The sequence below is a fragment of the Furipterus horrens genome, unplaced genomic scaffold, assembly GCF_987537825.1.
Source record: "Furipterus horrens unplaced genomic scaffold, mFurHor1.1.pri manual_scaffold_2, whole genome shotgun sequence".
Lineage (NCBI taxonomy): Eukaryota > Metazoa > Chordata > Mammalia > Chiroptera > Furipteridae > Furipterus > Furipterus horrens.
In genome coordinates this window covers 8,837,433-8,856,570 of record NW_028327172.1, presented here as the reverse complement: position 1 = coordinate 8,856,570, position 19,138 = coordinate 8,837,433, and the positions used below count along the sequence as shown (strand labels likewise).

Sequence of the window (19,138 nt, the reverse complement as noted above, 5' to 3'; positions counted from 1 at the left end):
GCGGAATTCTACCCTTCCTCCAAGGACTGGCACCACGAAGAATGAGTTCTGCTTTTCGCAACTCCTTTCTCGGGTGTCTTAAAACGCAGCCTTCCGGTGGAGTGGCGTACAGGAAATTCTTTTCCTCTTCGTGGGATTGGATTAATCAGAGCCTGAGTGCTGGAAACTTTGGATTTGGAAATAAAAGCTTTCGGTGTGAATCGGTGCTTTGTGTCACCAGCTGTCAGTTTGGGGGCAAGCGACCTAAATAGGTCTGAGTCTCAGTTTCTTTGTAAAATGGATTTAATGAGATTTGCCTCAGAGTAGTGGTTCAACAGTAAGGTAATGCCAATCCTGATAATGATGTTAGGTGCTTTATATTGATTATCAAATCAAATCTTTCCTAATGCCAACCCCATGAGATAGGTACTATTATTTTTTATACTTTACAAGATGAGGTGCCTGAGGGTTAGAGACATTAAATAATTTGTCCCAAACCGATTCAGAGCAAGTGGCAAAGCTGACATCTGAGGTCTGTCTGATTCCAAATACCCGATCTCTTAATCCTGTGACAGCTTCTGTTTACATGGGCCAGGCCTGCACCTTAAAGAAGTGGAGCAGGCCAAGGATAAGATCGTGGATTTTCAAGCATGCATGGAGCATTACTGAACTTGTGCTAGGTAACAGCAGGTCTTAACAATGACTAAAGAATTGGTGTCATGTGAACCAAGGGGTGGCAAACTATGACCCTTGGCCGAATTTGGCCAGTAGCCTGTTTTGGTAAGTAAAGTTCTGCTGGAATACAGCCTTTGCCTTTGGTTGCTTTAAGGCAACAAAGGCAGGGTTGAGTGGAGACTATTGAGCCAGCAAAGCCTAACGTCTTTACTGTATGTGGCCCTTGACAGAAAGTTAGTTAATTCTTGAGGCTACAGATTATATTTTCTGATCATTGTGTTGGACATCAGAATTTTTACTTCTGGTCAAGATAGCAGCATAATTAAACATGGCACACTTCCTTGCACAACCACATCAAAATTTCACCTAAGTTATAGAACAGCCATCACTCAGAACCGTCAGAAATCAAGTTGAATGTAAGTCTTGACAAGTACAGAATTAAAGAAACCACATCCCCCAAGTCTGGTCAGAGGGGCGGAGACATGAAAAAGGTTGGTTCCACATCCACATGCGGTGGATAAAAATTGGGAAGGGGTATCTTGGGAGCTAGGAGTCCCAGCCCAACACCAGGCCCTGAGTCCAGGGTTCCAGTGCCAGGAAGATAAGTCCCCATTACTTCTGGCTGCAAAAACAAGTGGAGGTTGAGTCAGTGAAAGAAACTTCTTGAGTCCTAAGCAGTTCCTCTTAAAGAACCTACACACAGAATTACTCAGACTCATTCCCTCTGAGCTCTAGCACCAACGCAGCAGCTTGAAAGGCACCAGTGGCATACCGGGAAAAATAAAAGTGTCTGGCATCAATGCCAGAGCTGGGGGACAGCTTTCTCCCAGACAGAAAGGTGGGCAGAGGCCATTATCCCTTTTCTGAACCCTCCCCTGACAGTCACAGAGCCAGCAGGTGGGGACCATATCTGAGACTCTTATCAACCTGGCTAACAGTTTGCTCTGCCCATGAGATCTCCTGAGGCTCTATTCCACCCAACTTATAGCTGTTAACAGTGGATTTTCCATATGAATGACTGGTCTAGGCTCATGCTTCACAACTTCCTAAATTCTTTCAAACAAGTAACAGTGGCCTCAGGAAGCCCCCCTCCCCATGCCTCTTGTAAGTGGCCCTAGGTACACTAGCAGCAGACAGCCTAGATTCACAGCTTGACTTCACCCGGGAACCTCCAAGTCCAGCACAGGTAGCAGCCATCACAGATTGCTTTATAGCTCAGGCAGGGTGGCTCCCCGACAAAACAGGTGGGAGCTGACCTTGGCCTGTACTGCCTCGGAAACCCCAGGGCCTCTGCACCCAGTGGGCAGCTACAGACCACATTGGAGTACCTCCCTGCCCCTGCACAGCTGATCCACAGAGGGCAGGGGTTGGTGGTCAGTGGTCACAGTCAGTCCTTGCTGCTGACTGGCCTGGGTAAATCCCTCCCATTGGCTTGCCAACAGCAACCAGGGCTCAACAACAGGAGAAGGGTGCACTCAGCCCACACAAATAAAACACTTTGAGTACCCAGCTTGGGTGATAGGGGAGGCTGTGCCACCGAACCCTACAGGACACCTACTACATTAGGCCCTGCTACCAAGACAGGGAGTCACAGCAGTTCTATCTAATACATAGAAACAAACACAGGGAACACGAGGAAACAAGCATGGCCCAAAGAATCCTAAAAGCAGAAAGAGAAAAGAAGTTAAGTTACCTACAGGGGAGTTCCCATAGAATGTCAGCTGATTTCTCAAAATAAACTGCAGACTAGAAGGGGTTGGCAAGAAATATTCAAAGTCATGAAAAGCAGGGACCTTTAGCCAAGATTGCTCTACCCAGCAAAGCTATCATTTAGAATCAAAGGACAGGTAAAGAGCTTCCCAGATAAGAAAAAACTAATGGAGTTCATCATCACCAAGCCATTATTATATGAAATGTTAAAAGGATTTATTAAGAAAAGGAAGATCCAAACTGTGAGCAATAACATGGCAAAAAATACTATCTGTCAACAATTGAATCTAAAAAAACAAACTAAGCAAACAAGAACAGAGACAGAATCACGCATACAGAGAGTGTTTTGATGGTTGCCAGATGGGAGTGGCAGAGAATGGGCGAAGAGGTAAGGAGATTAGGAAGTACAAATGGGCAGTTACAGAATAACCATGGGGAAGTAAAGTACAGTCTAGGAACTGGAGTAGCCAAAGAACTTATACACATGATCCATGGACATGAACCATGGTGGGACTGCCTGAGGGAGTGGGGGGTACAGGATGGTAGGGGGTAAAGGGGGAAAATCGGAACAATTGTAGTAACATAATCAATAAAATATAATGAAAAACATTGCCTAGGCTGAACTAATTATTTTTTAATTGTGTTAGAAAAGCTCTATAACAAAATTTACCATCTTAACCACTCTAAACTGTACAGTTCAGTGGTGTTAACTATATTCACAGTTGAACAATGGATCTTCAGAACTGTCACCTTGCAGAACTGAAACTCTATAACCCACTAAACAACTCCCATTTCTTCCTCCTCCTGGTAGCCACCATCCTTTCTGTTGCTATAAATTTAACTACTTTAAATACCTAGTTCCTTAATCTAAAATCTAGTGATCTTATTCTTCTATTTTCTGAACCTTATCTGTCATGGAACTCTACTCAAAACCTTAGCATTCTATTTAGTATTAGAACGTCCACGGCCTCCCTCTCCCTACCAACACATTCACATGGACATCCCACAGAAACATCACACTCGGTACATTTCATTAATCCCTGACTGGAGCCTGAACGAAGATGGTTCCCAGGCACTGCTACAGCTGTGCATCGTGTTCCTGACCTACTTGCTCACCTCCTGACAAGGAGCAGCAGCAGGTCCACAGTTCCTCCAGCTCCCATCAGATCTACTTTAGATTTTCTGTCTTACTGCAGGCACACATGCGGCATTTTAAAGTTTAAGGACTTGTTTTGTGTACGATTTAAAGATAAAAAATAGAAGATCTATTAGGTGAAACTGTGAAGGATCATTAAAAGGAGACTCAAGAAGGGGTGAGAGAACATGGAGGCCCACCCTTCTGCCATGGATTCTTAGGAGGGGGGCATCCCAGTGCTGAGCATGCCTTGACAGTAAGAATGGTCTATATGGATATTTCTCCAGTGTTAGTATGGGTCTTGCTGTCATGTAGAGGTGAGGAATATGGTGATTTACTTGGGTAGATCATGGCATTGGATGATAAAAGCTGAAAGCCAGTTTTGTTGCACATTTTTGTGTTACTGAACTGGTAGGAGGTGGGACTTACAGTACCCATGGCTTCCCTTATTTCCTTTTGATTCTTTGAGCACAGCAGGGCCAGGATGGGGGTGCACGAGGAAATAATCACCACCTCATTTATCCATATTACCCAGGAAAGGAGGATTCCTTTGTAATGCTGGGGTATATAAAACCTTTGGTAAGGGCATGCCTTGATTTCCATGGTGGAGTATAGGCTATGTACATGTGAAATCCCCCTAAAATTCAGCTTGTAAGTAGTTGCTGTGTTCATTCTAATCACTCCCAAGAGGATGGGGGCTATATTCAATAACATGCTGTGTTTGTTATATATTGCTGTGCAAAATATTACCCCAAAACATAGCAGCTAAAATAAAACTCAGCCTGTGCTCCCTCCTGGGAGCACACGCACACTTCTCTTCCCTCTCAGGAATGCATCTCCTAAACCCTAAGGGTCTCCATGAAACTTGCAACCAGGGAAGCAATGGGCAGTGGCAGCCTGTCCCGGGCTTACCCTCTGAACCTCCAGCCTTGCCTAGGCTCATTTCTTTCCTATAACATTTCTAGAGAGCCAAAGGAGCCCCACTTTGGCTCCTTCTGGTCACTTCTATCCTAAGCCCTTCCTTGCTTCACTGTCCCCAGCTTTAATAAATGTACAATCAAAATAAACAAACAAACCCCAAAATCATTCATTATCTCACAAAGCTTTGGAGGATCAAGAATCTGGGAATAGCTTAGCTGGGTGATTCTAGCTCTTGAGTGTTTCAGGAAGTTTCAGTCAAAATGTTAGCAGAGACTCTAGCCATCTGAAGGCTTGTGGGGCTGGAGAATCTGTGCCCAAGGTCATTCACGTATATGGCTGTTGGCAAGAAGCATAAGAGATTTGAACATTGTAGAGTTAAAGCAGAATGGAGCGAGAGAAAAGGAAGAAAAGCAATGGAGCTTAGTTAACCACTTACCTAACCAACAATGAAATTCTCACAGGTGTTTGAGAGTTCTTTGGGGACAAAACCCCACATCACTGGGGACTATCACCTGCAGTTACCTTTATCTCTAGTTCATATTCCTTTTTTTTAGAAAGAAGCTCTCTGCTCCCTCCTTAGGAGCGGGTGATATCCAGCTCTTTTTTGCTGAGTCCCCTTTGCAATCCCACCCCTACTCATAACCTCTACTCCCTCATTTGGCTTTTTGGGGCAGAATCTCAGATGAGTCCCAAGACTTTAAATTCTTTAAGCAATCTTAGAAAAACCCATACCACTTTAAATAGCTCTAAAATATCTAAAAGGTCAATTTAGTTAATTAATAAATGTAGTAATAAATGCAGAGGAGTAAATGGTAGCCAATGTAAAACTCAATTGACAAATAATAAAGAAGAAAGAAAGAAAGAAAGAAAGAAAGAAAGAAAGAAAGAAAGAAAGAAAGAAAGAAAAAAGAAAGAAAAGGGAAGGAAGGAAAAGAGAAGGAAAGGAAGAAAGAAAAAATGGAATGAGGGAAGAAGGGAGGGGAAGGAAGGAAGGAAGGACTGAAAAAGGAATAAAGGAAGGAAACCAGCTCACTGTTGACCATGAAATTATAGGGTGACTACTTCTGAAAATAATTTGTGGGAGTATAAATTAGTAGTCTTTCTGGAATGCAAGTTGGCAATGTGTAGGTAGGGGTTTAAAATATTTTAACATTAAGGAAATTATCAGAATTATACACAATGAATTATATATACGCATGTTCATCACAGTGATATTTATAATGGTGAAAAATTGGTAGCCATCTAAATACCAATAAAGATAAATGGATATGTTATGACAATCATATTTTAGAAGGCTACTTCAGCATGGCAGATGTTTGTATCACAAGTTAGAGAATTAAGCAGGGTATAAAACTCCTCATAATACAGTATGTACATAATGTATAAAGTATCCAGCTGTTATCTGAGCTTCGTTTTAATTGATTGGGTTAGAAATAATTTTTAAACTTTTTCTGTCTACTTTTATATGTTTTCTATTTTTAGTAAAATGAATGTGTACTGTATTTAAACATGGAAAATGTTATTTTAAAAGTAAAACCTGAATAAGACAGATCGGCATGAATGGAGAAATAAAGGTATCATACCAGTTCTGCCATTAGTCTCTTCAGCAGTTCTTGAAATTTCCCATTCTTTTTTGTTTGTTTAAAGATTTTATTTATTTATTTTTAGAGAAAGGGGAAAGGAGGGAGAAAGAGGGAGAGAAACATCGATGTGCAAGAGAAACATTGATTGGTTGCCTCTCACATGCCCCCCAACCGGGGACCTAGCCCACAACCCAGGGATGTGCCCTGATTGGGAATTGAACTAATGACCCCTTGGTTTGCAGGCTAGTGCTCAATCCACTGAGTCACACCAGCCAGAGCTTTTTTAAAAAAATATTTTATTTATTCAAGTACACCTTTTTAAAACAAACTTTTATTCTACTTTTATGATCATTGGTTTTATGTATGTCTTCTTTCGCATAGATCTATAATCTCCTGGAGGATAAGAACCATATCTTATTTCTCCCCCTCTAGGGCCTAGTATCATGTCACACAAATGTTTGTCAAATGAATAAATAAGTGACTAAGTCTTTTTTACATCCTTGGCAGGTTTTCATTTATGCAGAGCACATAGCGTAAAGTGTGACTTAAAAGGTTCGTGGGAGGAAAACTTTCCCTTTGCAAGCATGGTACAGCTTAATTCACTTGTGTTTAGGAAACACTGTCACTGAAATTTTGTGTATCTTATTAATGCTCATTATCTAAGTCAGTGCTCAAGTCTGCCCGCGCTGGGACTGGGCGCTGTGTGGTCTGGTCTGGTGCTGGGAGTGCTCCCCAGGTGTCCCTCAACTTATTTAAGTAGGTGTGGGATGGGGCCTGGGAATTTGCATTTGTAACAGGTACCTGGGTGATACGGATGCTCCTGGTCCTGGGAACTGACGACACTCTGAGGATCACTGTTGTAAAGTGGCAGCTGAAGAGGAACCAGCTTGCTTCCAGGTACGTATTATTAATTAGAATAATTGAGAAGCCAGCAGAATCCTCTGTAATTTAACATTTTTGTCTCCAAGGGAAAAGCTGCTTCTTCTACCCCCCCCCTTTTTGCTTCATCTTCTCTTCCTCCACCCCCTTATCCTCACTCCTCATTCTCTTTCTTCTTCTCCTTCTCTAGCAACTGTTGTATTAAGCGTTGAAAAAATATACATACTTTCCCTCACCTCCAAGAACAACTCCTTCTCCTCATCTCCTTTCCCTCCGCTCTCTCTACTCTGCTCCCTCTTTATTTTGGATACAACAACAAATGTTTGGAATTCTCATCAGAACTGTTGGAATTCTCATCAGAATGATGACTTAGAGGAGGCCGCAGACTTTTTCTTTAAATAATTCCTCATAAGTTATTGCAACATTGGACACTGAATTCCATTGCAAAAGATACCGTAATGCCCTCTGGCTCATGTTAGCAGTTGGTCACATATTCCCGGATTTTCCAGTTGAGGAATGATTCCATGGATGGGATTCACTGATTCATTGCTAATTTTGCAAACTGAACATACTGGGCATATCGGTAAAGATAGATCAACCCCTGGAAATCAAACTAAGGAGCCCTTATGTTCGCAGTGAAGCTCGCCCACCGCAACACTGGTTGCTTCTACTACACAGTCAGGCCTCTGTCTTTATTTATCTATTTAGTTATTTGTCCTTGGATTTGGAGATAAAGAGACAAAACTTGAGAAAGATAACACAGGAGCTTTTGCTACCTTTTACCAAGTCCCGTGAGAAACAGGAGTGACTCTTTTGGAATGTCAAGAAAGAAAACAAAAATCTGTAGTTACAATCTTTTTGACATCAAGAAATGAAGAATAAGAGTTTGTTTTAATTCTTTTTATAATTTTCCTTTGTAGAAAAATATCCACAAATAAAAATTTCTCAGCCTACCTGTGTCAACTGCCTCATAACATTGTAGATGAACTTCATGACCAGAAATACAGAAAAAGGTCATTATTTGTATTATTGAAAAAGTTTACCTAAAATATTCAGTTGGGGGGGGGGGATGGTTTGACCCTGTATTAATCAGCTGTTGCTGCAAAAATGTCATGTAACACTCTAATCCCAAACCTAGTATGAGCATTCATTTATATTTGTTCAGCAGGTGATTATGTTTCAGCTGGGGCCACTCCTCTTGAGGCTGCAGACTGTGTTCAAGTCTGCTACACTTGTCTTGTTTAGGGACCAAACTGGAGGATCAGCTGCTTCTTGGGACATGCTTTTCTCACTGGAAGGTGAGGGGATTGTTCAAACTAACCAAGCAGCAGAAACTTGTGCTCAGGCACGTCCGCTAACATTCCATTGGTGAGAGAGAGTCACATGACCGAAACCAATGTCAATAAAGCCAGCTAATTTACTCTGTCCCCTCTTGGACGCTGCAAGGTTACATGGTAGAGGGAGAGAGTGAAGAATTGAGAACAACAATCAAAATGTACCGTGTCCTTTTATAATCACCTGATGAGATGTTTTTCTCTTTTGAAAAACTGTTTGTTGTGAATAATGTCAAAATACCAAAATAGCAGAAGTGTATGGTGAACCCCCATGTACCCATCTCTTGGCTTCAACAATTATCAACTCCTGGCCCTCTCTCTAGCGGTTGCCCTGGCCGTGGTTCCCAGAGTGGGTGGGTCTGCGGACGCTCTAGGACCCTGGGGGCCCTTTAAACAAGCGGACTCTGCTGAGACCGGCAGTCCCTTCCTCTGCCCCAACCCCCACTGGTCTGCACAGTCAGAAGCAATGAGGCTTGATTTTCCCTGGTGCTGGGACCGGGAGCTGTGTGGTCTGGTCTGGTGCTGGGAGCGCTCCCCAGGTGTCCCTCCACTTATTTAAATGTTTGACTGTGCTTTCTGTTGGCCTACTGCACAGCCATTCTCGGCGGTGCAGATAGACTCTTAAGAAGCTACACCATCGTCTCTCGAGACGGACGGCTGCCGACGACGACTGCTGCTACCACTGTGGCCACTACCACACCTCGTCCTCTCTGCTCCAGCTCCGCCCCTCCTACCTGTCTGGATGAGTATTTCTTCTTTATATCTTTGTTTGTTGGACTTCCATGCAGTTTGATTTTCTGGAACTTCTGGTTGTCTCTAGTTTTGAGGTAGTTGTGTTCCTTCTCAGTTGTGGAGGGAGACCCAGTCTGTCTGTCTACGCCTCCATCTTGGCTAGAACTCCAGATTTGTTTTTTTTATTTCTGTGAAAAATATCATTTTAATATTCATAGGAAATGCATGAATCTGTAGATAATTGCAAGTAGTATGGACATTTTGACAATATTAAAATTTCCAATTCATGAACATGGAATATCTTTTCATTTATTTGTGTCTTCTTCAATTTCTTTCATCAGCGTTTTATGGTTTTCAGTGTATAAGTCTTTTACCTTTTTATTTAAAATTATTACTAAGTATTTTATTCTTTGTGCTGCTATTATAAATGGGATTATATCTTTATTTCCTTTTCAAATAGTTTGTTGTTAGTGTTAGAAATGAAACTGATTTTTGCATGTTGCTTTTGTATTCTACAGCTTTGCTGAATTTGTCTACAGATTCTAACAGTATTTTTGTGGAGTCTTTACATTTTTCTTTGTATGAGATTATGTCATCTGCAAATAATTGTACTTTTTTTTTCTGACTTGGATGTCTTTTCTTTCTTTTTCTTGGGTAATTGCCCTGGCTAGGACTTCTAGTATAATGTTGAATAGAAGAGGCAAATAATACATTTATGTTAAAATATGCTGAAAAGTTATTTGATATATTTCAGCAGAGATTCTTTATAAAAGCTCTGAATAAAATAGGGACAGAAATAAACTATTTAAATACATCATAGTTAACTTTTAGTAATTCTGTAAATATTTATCGAGTACTTATTGTGCCAGGAACTGGGAGTACAATGGGGAATAAGTCAGAAAAGATATATGCTCTCACACTTACATGAGCGAATGCTGCTTCTGCCGTAGGCGCTCTTCTAAGTACATCAAGTGCATTCTTTAATGTTCACAAATACATTGCGGAGGAGGGACTACTAATACCCTCGTTTTTCAGATTAGGAAACCGAGGACCAAGATGTTGAATAACTTGCCCAGGGCCATACAACTAGCAAATAATGGCGCCAACATTCAAACTTACGCTGTCCCACTCTAAACTGGGAATCAACAAACTACAGCCTACAGGCCAGATCTGTAGGCTGCTTGTTCTTGTAACTAATGTTTTATTGGAACACAGCCACACTTGTTCATTTCCCTACTGCCTGTGACTGCTTTCCCAATACAACAGCAAGGCGGAGTAGTGATACTGTATGGCCCACAAAGCCTGAAGTATGTATTCTCTGGGACTTTACAGAAAAATATGCTGATCCCTGCCGTAGAGCTTAACCCTCTATCATGTACTGACTCTTTCTATGAAAAAGACTGTATTAAAATCTCACAGCAGGTGCCATTTTAATCGGTGAAATAACCAAACTATGTTCATAAAATATCAGGTGCTACTCAGGACACCCATTGTCAGAATGAATCAGCACTTCCTGGAGATTCTGAATCATGCAATGAGACAAGCAAATGAAACAATTGGTCTCAGATGATATGATTTGACACCTAGAAAATGTGAGGAATTATAGTTTAAAACTACTATACTTATTAACAGAATTAGGAAGGTCTGGGGTGAGGCCTGAGATTCTGCACTTGTACCAAGCTCCCAGCTGATGCTGACTCTGCCAGTACCCATGTCACACTTTGACCAGCAAATACTGCCATTGTAAATACAGCATTCTTGGGACAACTCAGTAGTCACGGTAATGAACAGGCATGAGGGTGATCAGAGTGTTAACTTAAAAAACAAAACAGGAATGAAGAGCAAAGAAGGAATGGCATTGGGCTTGGCAACTTCAGACAGGGGCTCTTATTTAATTCTTGCCGCAACTCTGAGATACATCGTGCGCTCTTCCCACGTTTAAAATGAGAGTGCTCAAGTCCATGATTTCTCCAAGGTCCCACAGTTAGCAGATTTCAGGCAGTGAGGGAGACAAGATAACACTAGCCAAGCTCCAAAGGAAGCAATGAGGATAAGTGCTCAGTGATCGCAGATTGAGCCTGCTCCAAGCTCAAGGGCACAGGAGAGTCATTTTCCCCATGACTTGTCCTCGTACTGGGTCAAATGGCAGAGGACGGCCCTTTTTGGAGGAGGGTTGGGAAAGCTGTGTGCATGAGAATATGGGCTCAGTTTGCAGGTGACATGTAGCTCAGTTTTGAAGAATTCTTAGAACTTGTCTAGGTGCATGAAATTAGCCTCTACTCAGATAAATTAAGACTGCACTTATTTATTTTTAATTGCAGGTGATACACAATACTGTATTAGTTTCAGGTGTGTAACAGAAGATTAGACATTGACAGAACTTCTGACGTGATTGCCCCGATAAGTCTAGTACCCATCTGACACCACACATGGTTATTATTTCATTGATTATATTCCCTAGACTGTACCTTACATCCCTGTGAGTATTTTTTTATAACTGGCAATTTGTTTTTCTTAATTCCTTCATCCTTTTCACTACCACTCCCCCGTCTCCCTTTCATTTGGTGACCATCAGTTTGTTCTCTGTGTCTATGAGTTTGTTTTGTTTATTTATTTCTTTTGTAAAACTGTATGTTGCTGAGCTCCCTAAAAGTTGGAGAGTAAACATTTAAACTATAGTTAAAATAGAGTTAAGTCTAGTAGCAACTAAACCAGTTTAGAATAGCACATCCCCAAACAATTTCTGTTTGTGTTCAAACATTGACCTACAAGGGATGGTCAAGTGAAGGCTAAGTTAACCTCTTGGGGCCCTACCTACTGGATCGAAGTAGGCAGAGAATTGTTCAGAAATGAGGTGAGAAGGAGTGAGAGTACAGAGGGAACCCAGAATTCTGTCAGTGCAAGTCCCAAAGTGCCATGCTCTTCCCTTGAGAAGAGGCAGCAAGGGAGGATTCATGCTTTCCTTAGTGCTGGTGGGTTTCTCAGACATCCTATCTCTGTGGTTCCCAAGATTTCAATGGGTTAGAATGATGAGCTCATTTCTATTTTGTGGCACCAGTCAGTAGAATTGGGTGATTTTGTTTAGTTATGTTCCACCTGGGATAGAGATGTTGGATATTACAGAAGGTAAGAAGGTTGACAAAAGGTCAAGGAGCCAAGGATAGTGACAGTATTGGCAAAGGCTAATGGAAGAGGTGGACCATAAATCTTGGTTGGATGGGGCAGGGAGTAAAGCCTGATACATGCTCATTTGGGGGAACCGGAGGGATCAAGCTAGTCTTGAAAAGGTGGAAGAAGAGTCGTATTAATGATTATTGCTAACATAAATGGAGAGCTTAGGGGGGCAGAAACATTTACGTCTCACCACAATCTTAGGGCTATCTTTATAGACAAAGAAATTGAAGCAGAAAGCTTCAAGAACTTGCTCAAGGTCAATGGCAGATCATGGATTACACCCTAGTTGATCTCACCTCAGAGCCTGTGCTCTTGATAACTAGGCAAGGGACTAAGAGAACAGAGGGATTTGTGGTCTGGGAATGGTATACTGTGCTTTAAGTTTTCAGTGCTGACTCAAATGGATATTTATACACCCATGTACGTAAGAGCCCAAACATGGAAACAGTCCAAGTTTCCATAAAGACATGAATGGGTAAACAAGACGTGGTGTATACTCACAATGGAATGTTACTCAGCCATAGAAAGGAATGCAAAAATTTTAGTCTGTATCACCACACGGATGAACCTTGAAAACATTATATGTAGTAAATAAGCCAGACACAGAAGGGTAAATATTATATGATTACACTTATATGACGTACCCAATATAGGCAAATTTGTAGAGACACAAAGCAGGATAGAGGTTACTAGGATCTGGGAGGAGGAGATAATGGGGAGTTATTATTTAATGGGTACAGAGTTTTTGTTGGGGATACTATAAAAGTTCTGGGTATAGATAGTGGTGGTGGTTACACATTTAATGTCACTGAATTGTGTACTTACACATGGCTAAAGTTATTAATATTATGAAATGTGTATTTTACTACAATTAAACAAAAAATTTCAGCCCTGGCTGGTGTGGCTCAGTGGACTGAGCACCAGCCTGCGAATCAAAGGGCTGCACATTTGAGTCCCAGTTAGGGCACAGGCCTGGGTTGTGGGCCAGGTCCCCAGTTGGGGGTGCAAGAGGCAACCAAACATTGATGTTTCTCTCCCTCTCTTTCTCCCTCTCTTCCCCCTTCTCTAAAAATAAATAAATAAAATCTTAAAAAAAATAAAAAGATTTCAGTGGTGAACTAATTCTGAGTGATTACAACAACCACCAAAAGCTGTTGTAGAAGTGAGTTGCTGAATTTAGACTAGAGGTAAAAATGGTTGGAGTTGAGAAGATCAAGGAAGGGCAAGGCCAGGAGTTCAGTGGGTCATCCAGGAGGAGCTCTGGGTCGACATTTGTTTATCTTTGGGAGCAGCGCCTGTGCCATGACCAGGTCTTATACTTTGAATACAAGGAGAATGCAAACCAAGCTGGGGTGATTCACTTCTACTCTGGCCCCTTCTCCAAACTCACTGAAGTGCAGGCGCTGATTTTTGTGACCTTCTGGATTATGTATCTGATCAGCATCAGCAGCAATGCCTCCATTTCTCTCATCATCTGGGTCAACTGTTCACTCCACACCCCCCATGTACTTTTTCTGGTCAGTGTGCCAGCGCTGGAAGTCTGCTACTCTTCCACCATAGCCCCTCTGACTCTGGACAGTATCCTGTCCACAGAGAAAACCCTCATCTCCCTTCTTGGCTGTGGTGCCCAGGTGGTCTTCTTCACCTTCCTAGGCCGCACAGACTGCATTCTGCTGGCCCTCAGGGCCTATGTGAGAGACCTTAGAAACAGATCCCTTCCCACGCAAGCATGCAACAGGACTGTAGCCCAGCCAACACCTTCAATGCAGTCTTGTGGGAGACCTTGACACAGGGGCACCCACCTAAGCTGCACCTGGATCCCCGACTCACAGAAGCTATAGGATAATAAATGTTTGGTCTTTCAAGCTGCTAGATTTCAGGGCCATTTGTGATGCAGCCATAGATAACTAATACAAACTGTAAGGGAACAAAACTACAAGTTAGAAAGTTTATTCTCCATCCTGGTTAGTCTCCATCCTTTCTGCTGTGGGGAACAATTGCTGTGGACAGAAAGAATCTTCCCTTCAATTCTCCAGCTCCCCTTATCTTTTTCAACTGAACACCATATGCTGGAGCCCCTGCCTCAAAGGTACACCAGCCAGAAAGTGGCCTCACCTGTTTCACAGCAGGCTCTGGAGGTCTAGATGGGGTGAGGCTCAGTTCTTCTGTCCACTGGGAAAGAAACAGGCTTAGAGGGAGGACTGAGAAGGAAGTGAAGCCCCAGGTCCCAGGAGCCTGTCTTTGCTTTGTCTATAAAGATGAAATTAAGTGTTGGCTGATTTCCTTATAACCAAAGTGCAAACACTTGAATGAATCTTTACTCCGTTTCATGGGGAAACAGCTACATTAAGACCCGGTGGGTGGGAAGGATCAAGTATCACTGTGGGGCAGAAAAAAGAAAGTACGTCAGAGAGAATTCTGAGCCTGGAACACTGTCCACCTACGCAGAGACCCTAGAGTCCACTTGGGATCAATATCAAGAGTTTTCCTCACCAGGCCAGGGACTCCTCTAGCTCAGGTCTCATGTGCCACAGTTACTTGAAACTTTCTTCAGTTTTTTGTACACAATGAGCAGGTGGAACCCAGACTTCTACCTGGCAGGAAAAGAACAAATATTAATGTTAAGGTAAAATTAACAAAATAGGGTCCATACCTACTAGGAGGTTTAAAGAAGGCTTGAAGTCTGTGGTTAACTACCTTCGAACAGAATGCCATAATAAAAGGACTCTGTTAATGCTTCCCTTCCTGGGTTCCTGTGCTCCAATTGCAGGTAAGATGGCTCTTGACACTGTTTTCAGTGTTTTAAAAATAGGGGAAGTCATATAGTTATTTCTGTATGGCCACAGGCTAACCAAAAGGTCATTTTTTTTTCTTCATGGAAAGATCTTCTTGTTGGAAACCAAATCCCACTGCCCTCAATTTTATGGAGATGTAATTGACATATAACATTGTACTAGTTTAAAGCACCTAACATAATGATTTGGTATACGAAGTCTGTCTGGAAAAAGCCCAGCCATTGTTAAAATAACAAGAATGGTTTGTGTGACATCAATGTAACCTGGCAGCCAAGGAGCGAGGACTGGAATGTACATGCGTGAACAATGACTTCACTGAACTAGTCAGTGGGGGTGGTAGATGCCACTGAATGAGCATGTGCACTGTGTGGCTGTCACATTCAAAACGACTGATCGAGTAGAGCAACGAATCTGTATCAAATTTTGCGTTAAGCTTGAATATTCCTCTGTGGACACTATTTAGATGATTCAGGAGGTCACAGCTATGGGCAACTGGTGATTGGCAGCTTCATCATGACAATGTGCCAACTCATGCATCATGTCTGGTGCAGTTTTTGGTGAAACATTAAATCACCAAGATGACTCAGCCCACCCTACAGCCCACATTTGGTGCCCTGCAACTTCTGGCTTTTCCCAAAACTAAAAATCACCTTGAGATTTCAGACCATTGATGAGATTCAGGAAAATACAACAGGGAGCTGATGGCGATTGGGAGAACTGTGTGAGGTCCCAAGGTGCCTACTTTGAAGGGGACTGAGGCGTCTTTGTCCTATGTACAGTGTTTCTTGTATCTTGTATCTTCTTCCATAGATGTCTCTGTTTTTCAGATTACATGGCTGGATACCTTCTGGACAGACCTCATATGTACATACAGTATTGCAAAAATGATTACCATAAGTTAGCATCCATCAGCGCACAGTTACAATTTTTCTTGTGATAAGAACTTTCAAGATCTATTCTCTTAGCATATTTCAAATATACAATACCTTATCGTTAACTATAGCCACAGTGTTGTACATTACATCCCCAGAAGTTCTTTATCAAAGAACTGAAAGTTTGGCACTTCACCCGTTTTGCTCCCCGCCCAGCACCAGTGGGCTATAGCTCTGATTTATTGCACTTTTTTTTCTGCGTATGACCACCAGGGGGCGCCAGAGCCTCCTAGCAGCACAGGTGGGAAACTCCTAGATAAGGCCGCAGGTAGAAGGAAGTGTTCAGGACTACAGAGGGAGGGTTAGGGCTGAGAATGGCCCGGCCACTCACGGACTGTACAGGTGTATCTTTATGGGAGGCGATGAAGTCCGCATGCAGCGCGCGCTGAGATTGCAGCAGAGGGCAAAGTTCTGTTAGACTGACGAAAAACATTACAGCGTTTTAACCTGAATGCATAGAGCAGATTCTTTTCTTGCCTTGAGAAATGAGTCTTCGGACGGTCAGTCCTATTTATTGAAAGGCACTCTCTGCTGAGTATGTCATATGTTCCCAGGAAAGGGGACAAATACGGAAGAGAAAGGGGAGAAGGAGAAATAAAGAAGGCGGGGCAGTGCAAAGAACCCGCTCCCTTTTCCAAAGGTACAATCCACCTGGGAGTGAGTCTACACCACGTAGGAAGTGAGAACGGCTGAAGGGGTCCAATACAAATATCTTTACTTACAGTCCTGATCTATAATTTACTAATCAGCTATCCCTCCTCTGACATGTCACACAGGCCTCCCATCAAACTGTGAAGTGAGTAATTAACTCTGATTTAGAGATCCTGAAACAGTCCCCTAAAGAAACGGTGATTTCCCGAAGGTTCTACACATTGTTAGCAGCAGGGGTTCTGACTTAAGTATGCAACTGCTTCACATTTCTCCGAAGGGTCCCAACCGCCAAACAGCATAAAATTCAAATTCTTCGTTCCAGCCTGCCCGGTCCCGCTTCACCTCCAGTTATTTCCTCTAGGATCTCCCGCTACCAGTTGTGCAGATTCCTTTATGAGAATGCCCTTCCCCAGGAGAAATTAGCTGCTCTGTCTCCCACCCATTGTAGCACAAATCACAGCGTGTTGGATTCTTCGTCTGCAGTACTTTGTCCTCGCCTTGCAATAACGCATGAGTCTTCTGAGGGCTGGACCCCAGCCCAGAGCCTGGAACGGGTAGCGAATGCCTGTCGAATGGGAAGGATGATGGAACTGAGGTCAAGCAGACCCACTCGCTCTTCCTGGGCCCTGCAGCGGGATCTACCAGCGCTGGGCCCTCTCCCCGGACCTCTCCGTGCTCTCGAGGGGCCGGGACCTCGGGCAGGTGGAGTTGGAGTAGCCGAGGGCGGTGGGGCGGCGGCTGGGCACGGCCCCTTTAAGGAGGAGCGTGGGGCGCGGCCCAGGTGCGGGGCGGGTCCGCGGGCGGATCAGCACAAGGCGCCCGCGCTGGTCCCGGAGCCGGATTTGGAGCGCGCGGCGCCGGCGGGGCCGGAGGGGGCGGCTTGGCGGAGCCTCCCGTGGTCTCGGACGCTCCTCCTAGCCGGCCACCGCCGCCCGCCTCCGCCTCCAGCTCCCCGGCCCGGGCCGGGTCGCCACTTCCGGCAGCTCACCTGGGACGCGCTCACCTGCCTCCCGACACCTGGGCACCAGGATGAAGGACCGGCTGGAGCAGCTCAAGGCCGTGAGTCCCGCCGCCCCCCAGGGAACCAGGCGGGCGGGGGGCTTCGGAGGGTGGAGCTGCGCGGGAGAGGGGCTTCCCTTCTCCGCCAGATCCAGGCTGCAGGGGGGCCGGGCGCGAGGCCTGCGCGCCACAAGCCCCGGCCGCATCCCGCGCCCGTTCCGCGCCCTCCCCGCCCCACCGGGGTCATGTGCCGGTGATTCATCGCCGGACTGCGATTTCCCTGGATGCCCGTAGGCTCTCCCTCCTCCACGCCCAAGCTGGACGTCGTCCGGAGCTGGGATCCGCGGGGGGGTGCTTGAGCCTCGAGGAGCACAGGTCCTGGGTCACTCACTATGCCCAGGACGGGCCGTCTTCTGCCTTCTTTGTTTCCCTCCTGGGGGACGCTGTGCCTGGCCGCCCCCACTCCGGGGAGCAGCTCAGCGCTCCTGGGAGGCCTCCCGAGCTGTGAGAAGGTTATGGGCTGGGGTGGGTCCAGCTCATAGTCATCGGGCGCTCTGTAATTATTAATTTCCCCTAGCATCCTCGGGTCAGCTGGGGTCGGGGCAAAGGATCTGAAAGTAGCCCGCCGCCAGCCCTGCGACGCAAAGGCCATAAAACCACAGGCCACTTACTCTTTTGAGCCTCTATTTCCTAATCCGTCAAATGGGGACGGTCATGCCTTAGAGCTTTGCAATGAGATCAAATGACATAATGAGACTTAATATAGAGAACTGTGAAATCACGCACAGGTTTTTGAGTCCGATGTTCACTGATTCATTCAACAAATAAATATATTGAGTACGGTCTCGGGGCAGGCCCAGTGCTGAGCCCTGAGCACAGGCTCTGCCTTAATGGAATTTAAAACGAGCCCTTGACACAAAGTCACTGTCTTGGGAGCTTGTTAGAAGGGCTGAAGTTTTGTCATCTGTGTAATGGGTCGTTGTGAGGACTAACCCCAAAGCGCACACAGAGCCCTTTGTGTGGTGCGCAGCACGTAGGGGACCGATCGGTGGTAAATATAATGGCTACTAACTGTTGAAGCTCGTTGGAAACAGAGAGACCTCGTACAAGTGTGAGGGATAGGATGATGTCACAATTGTTTTTCTTTCTCCTCCCTTGCCTTGGGTGAGGCCTCCATGACCCTTCACCTGCTCTGGGTAGTAGGATAGGGACGAGCAGGCCAACAGGGAAGTGCGAGGAGGGAAGACACGGTGGCCGGAATGAGCCTCCGTGCCTCCTTCCTGCTTTCTGTCACCTGAGCCTCACGTGGCTACCAACCAACCGGGCCAGATGTCTCCCCGCTGTTTCTGTAGGTGAGGAGCCTAGAGCTCAGCCTGAGCAGGAGAGGTGGCCGCCAGTCACAGAGCTGGTGACCATCCACAGCGCTCTTTCTCTGGAGCATGCTGAGTGAGGTGGCAGAAGGGGAAGGGGACCGTGGATTTGAAGGTCTTCCCATATGAGCACATCCAGCCATCATAAGACAGGGCACAACCGAAGAGCAGTCAGAGGCGGCTCCCTTCCCCCGAGTTAGGGATTTCCAGAGGAAGGTACCCTATGGCCTCTTTCAATAGCCCATTGTCAACAAAGAGCGAAGAGCCTT

At 44.6% G+C, this 19,138-nt stretch overlaps 1 protein-coding gene and 1 long non-coding RNA gene across 2 annotated transcripts in view; one reads left to right on the top strand and one right to left on the bottom strand.

The window, feature by feature from the left end:
- Positions 1–14,056: 14,056 nt before the first annotated feature.
- Positions 14,057–16,097, bottom strand: LOC150017716 (uncharacterized). The gene is made up of 2 exons (XR_016507822.1): positions 14,616–16,097; positions 14,057–14,502 (listed from the first exon to the last, which is right to left on the bottom strand). It is a non-coding gene; the product is annotated as an uncharacterized LOC150017716 (long non-coding RNA).
- Positions 16,098–17,308: 1,211 nt separating this feature from the next.
- Positions 17,309–19,138, top strand: part of STX3 (syntaxin 3) — a 41,891-nt gene continuing 40,061 nt past the window's right edge. The window contains exon 1 of the mRNA XM_090260880.1: positions 17,309–17,559. Coding sequence (XP_090117006.1) covers positions 17,530–17,559 — 30 coding nt within the window. The 5' untranslated portion in view covers positions 17,309–17,529. The remainder of the gene's footprint in view (positions 17,560–19,138) is intronic.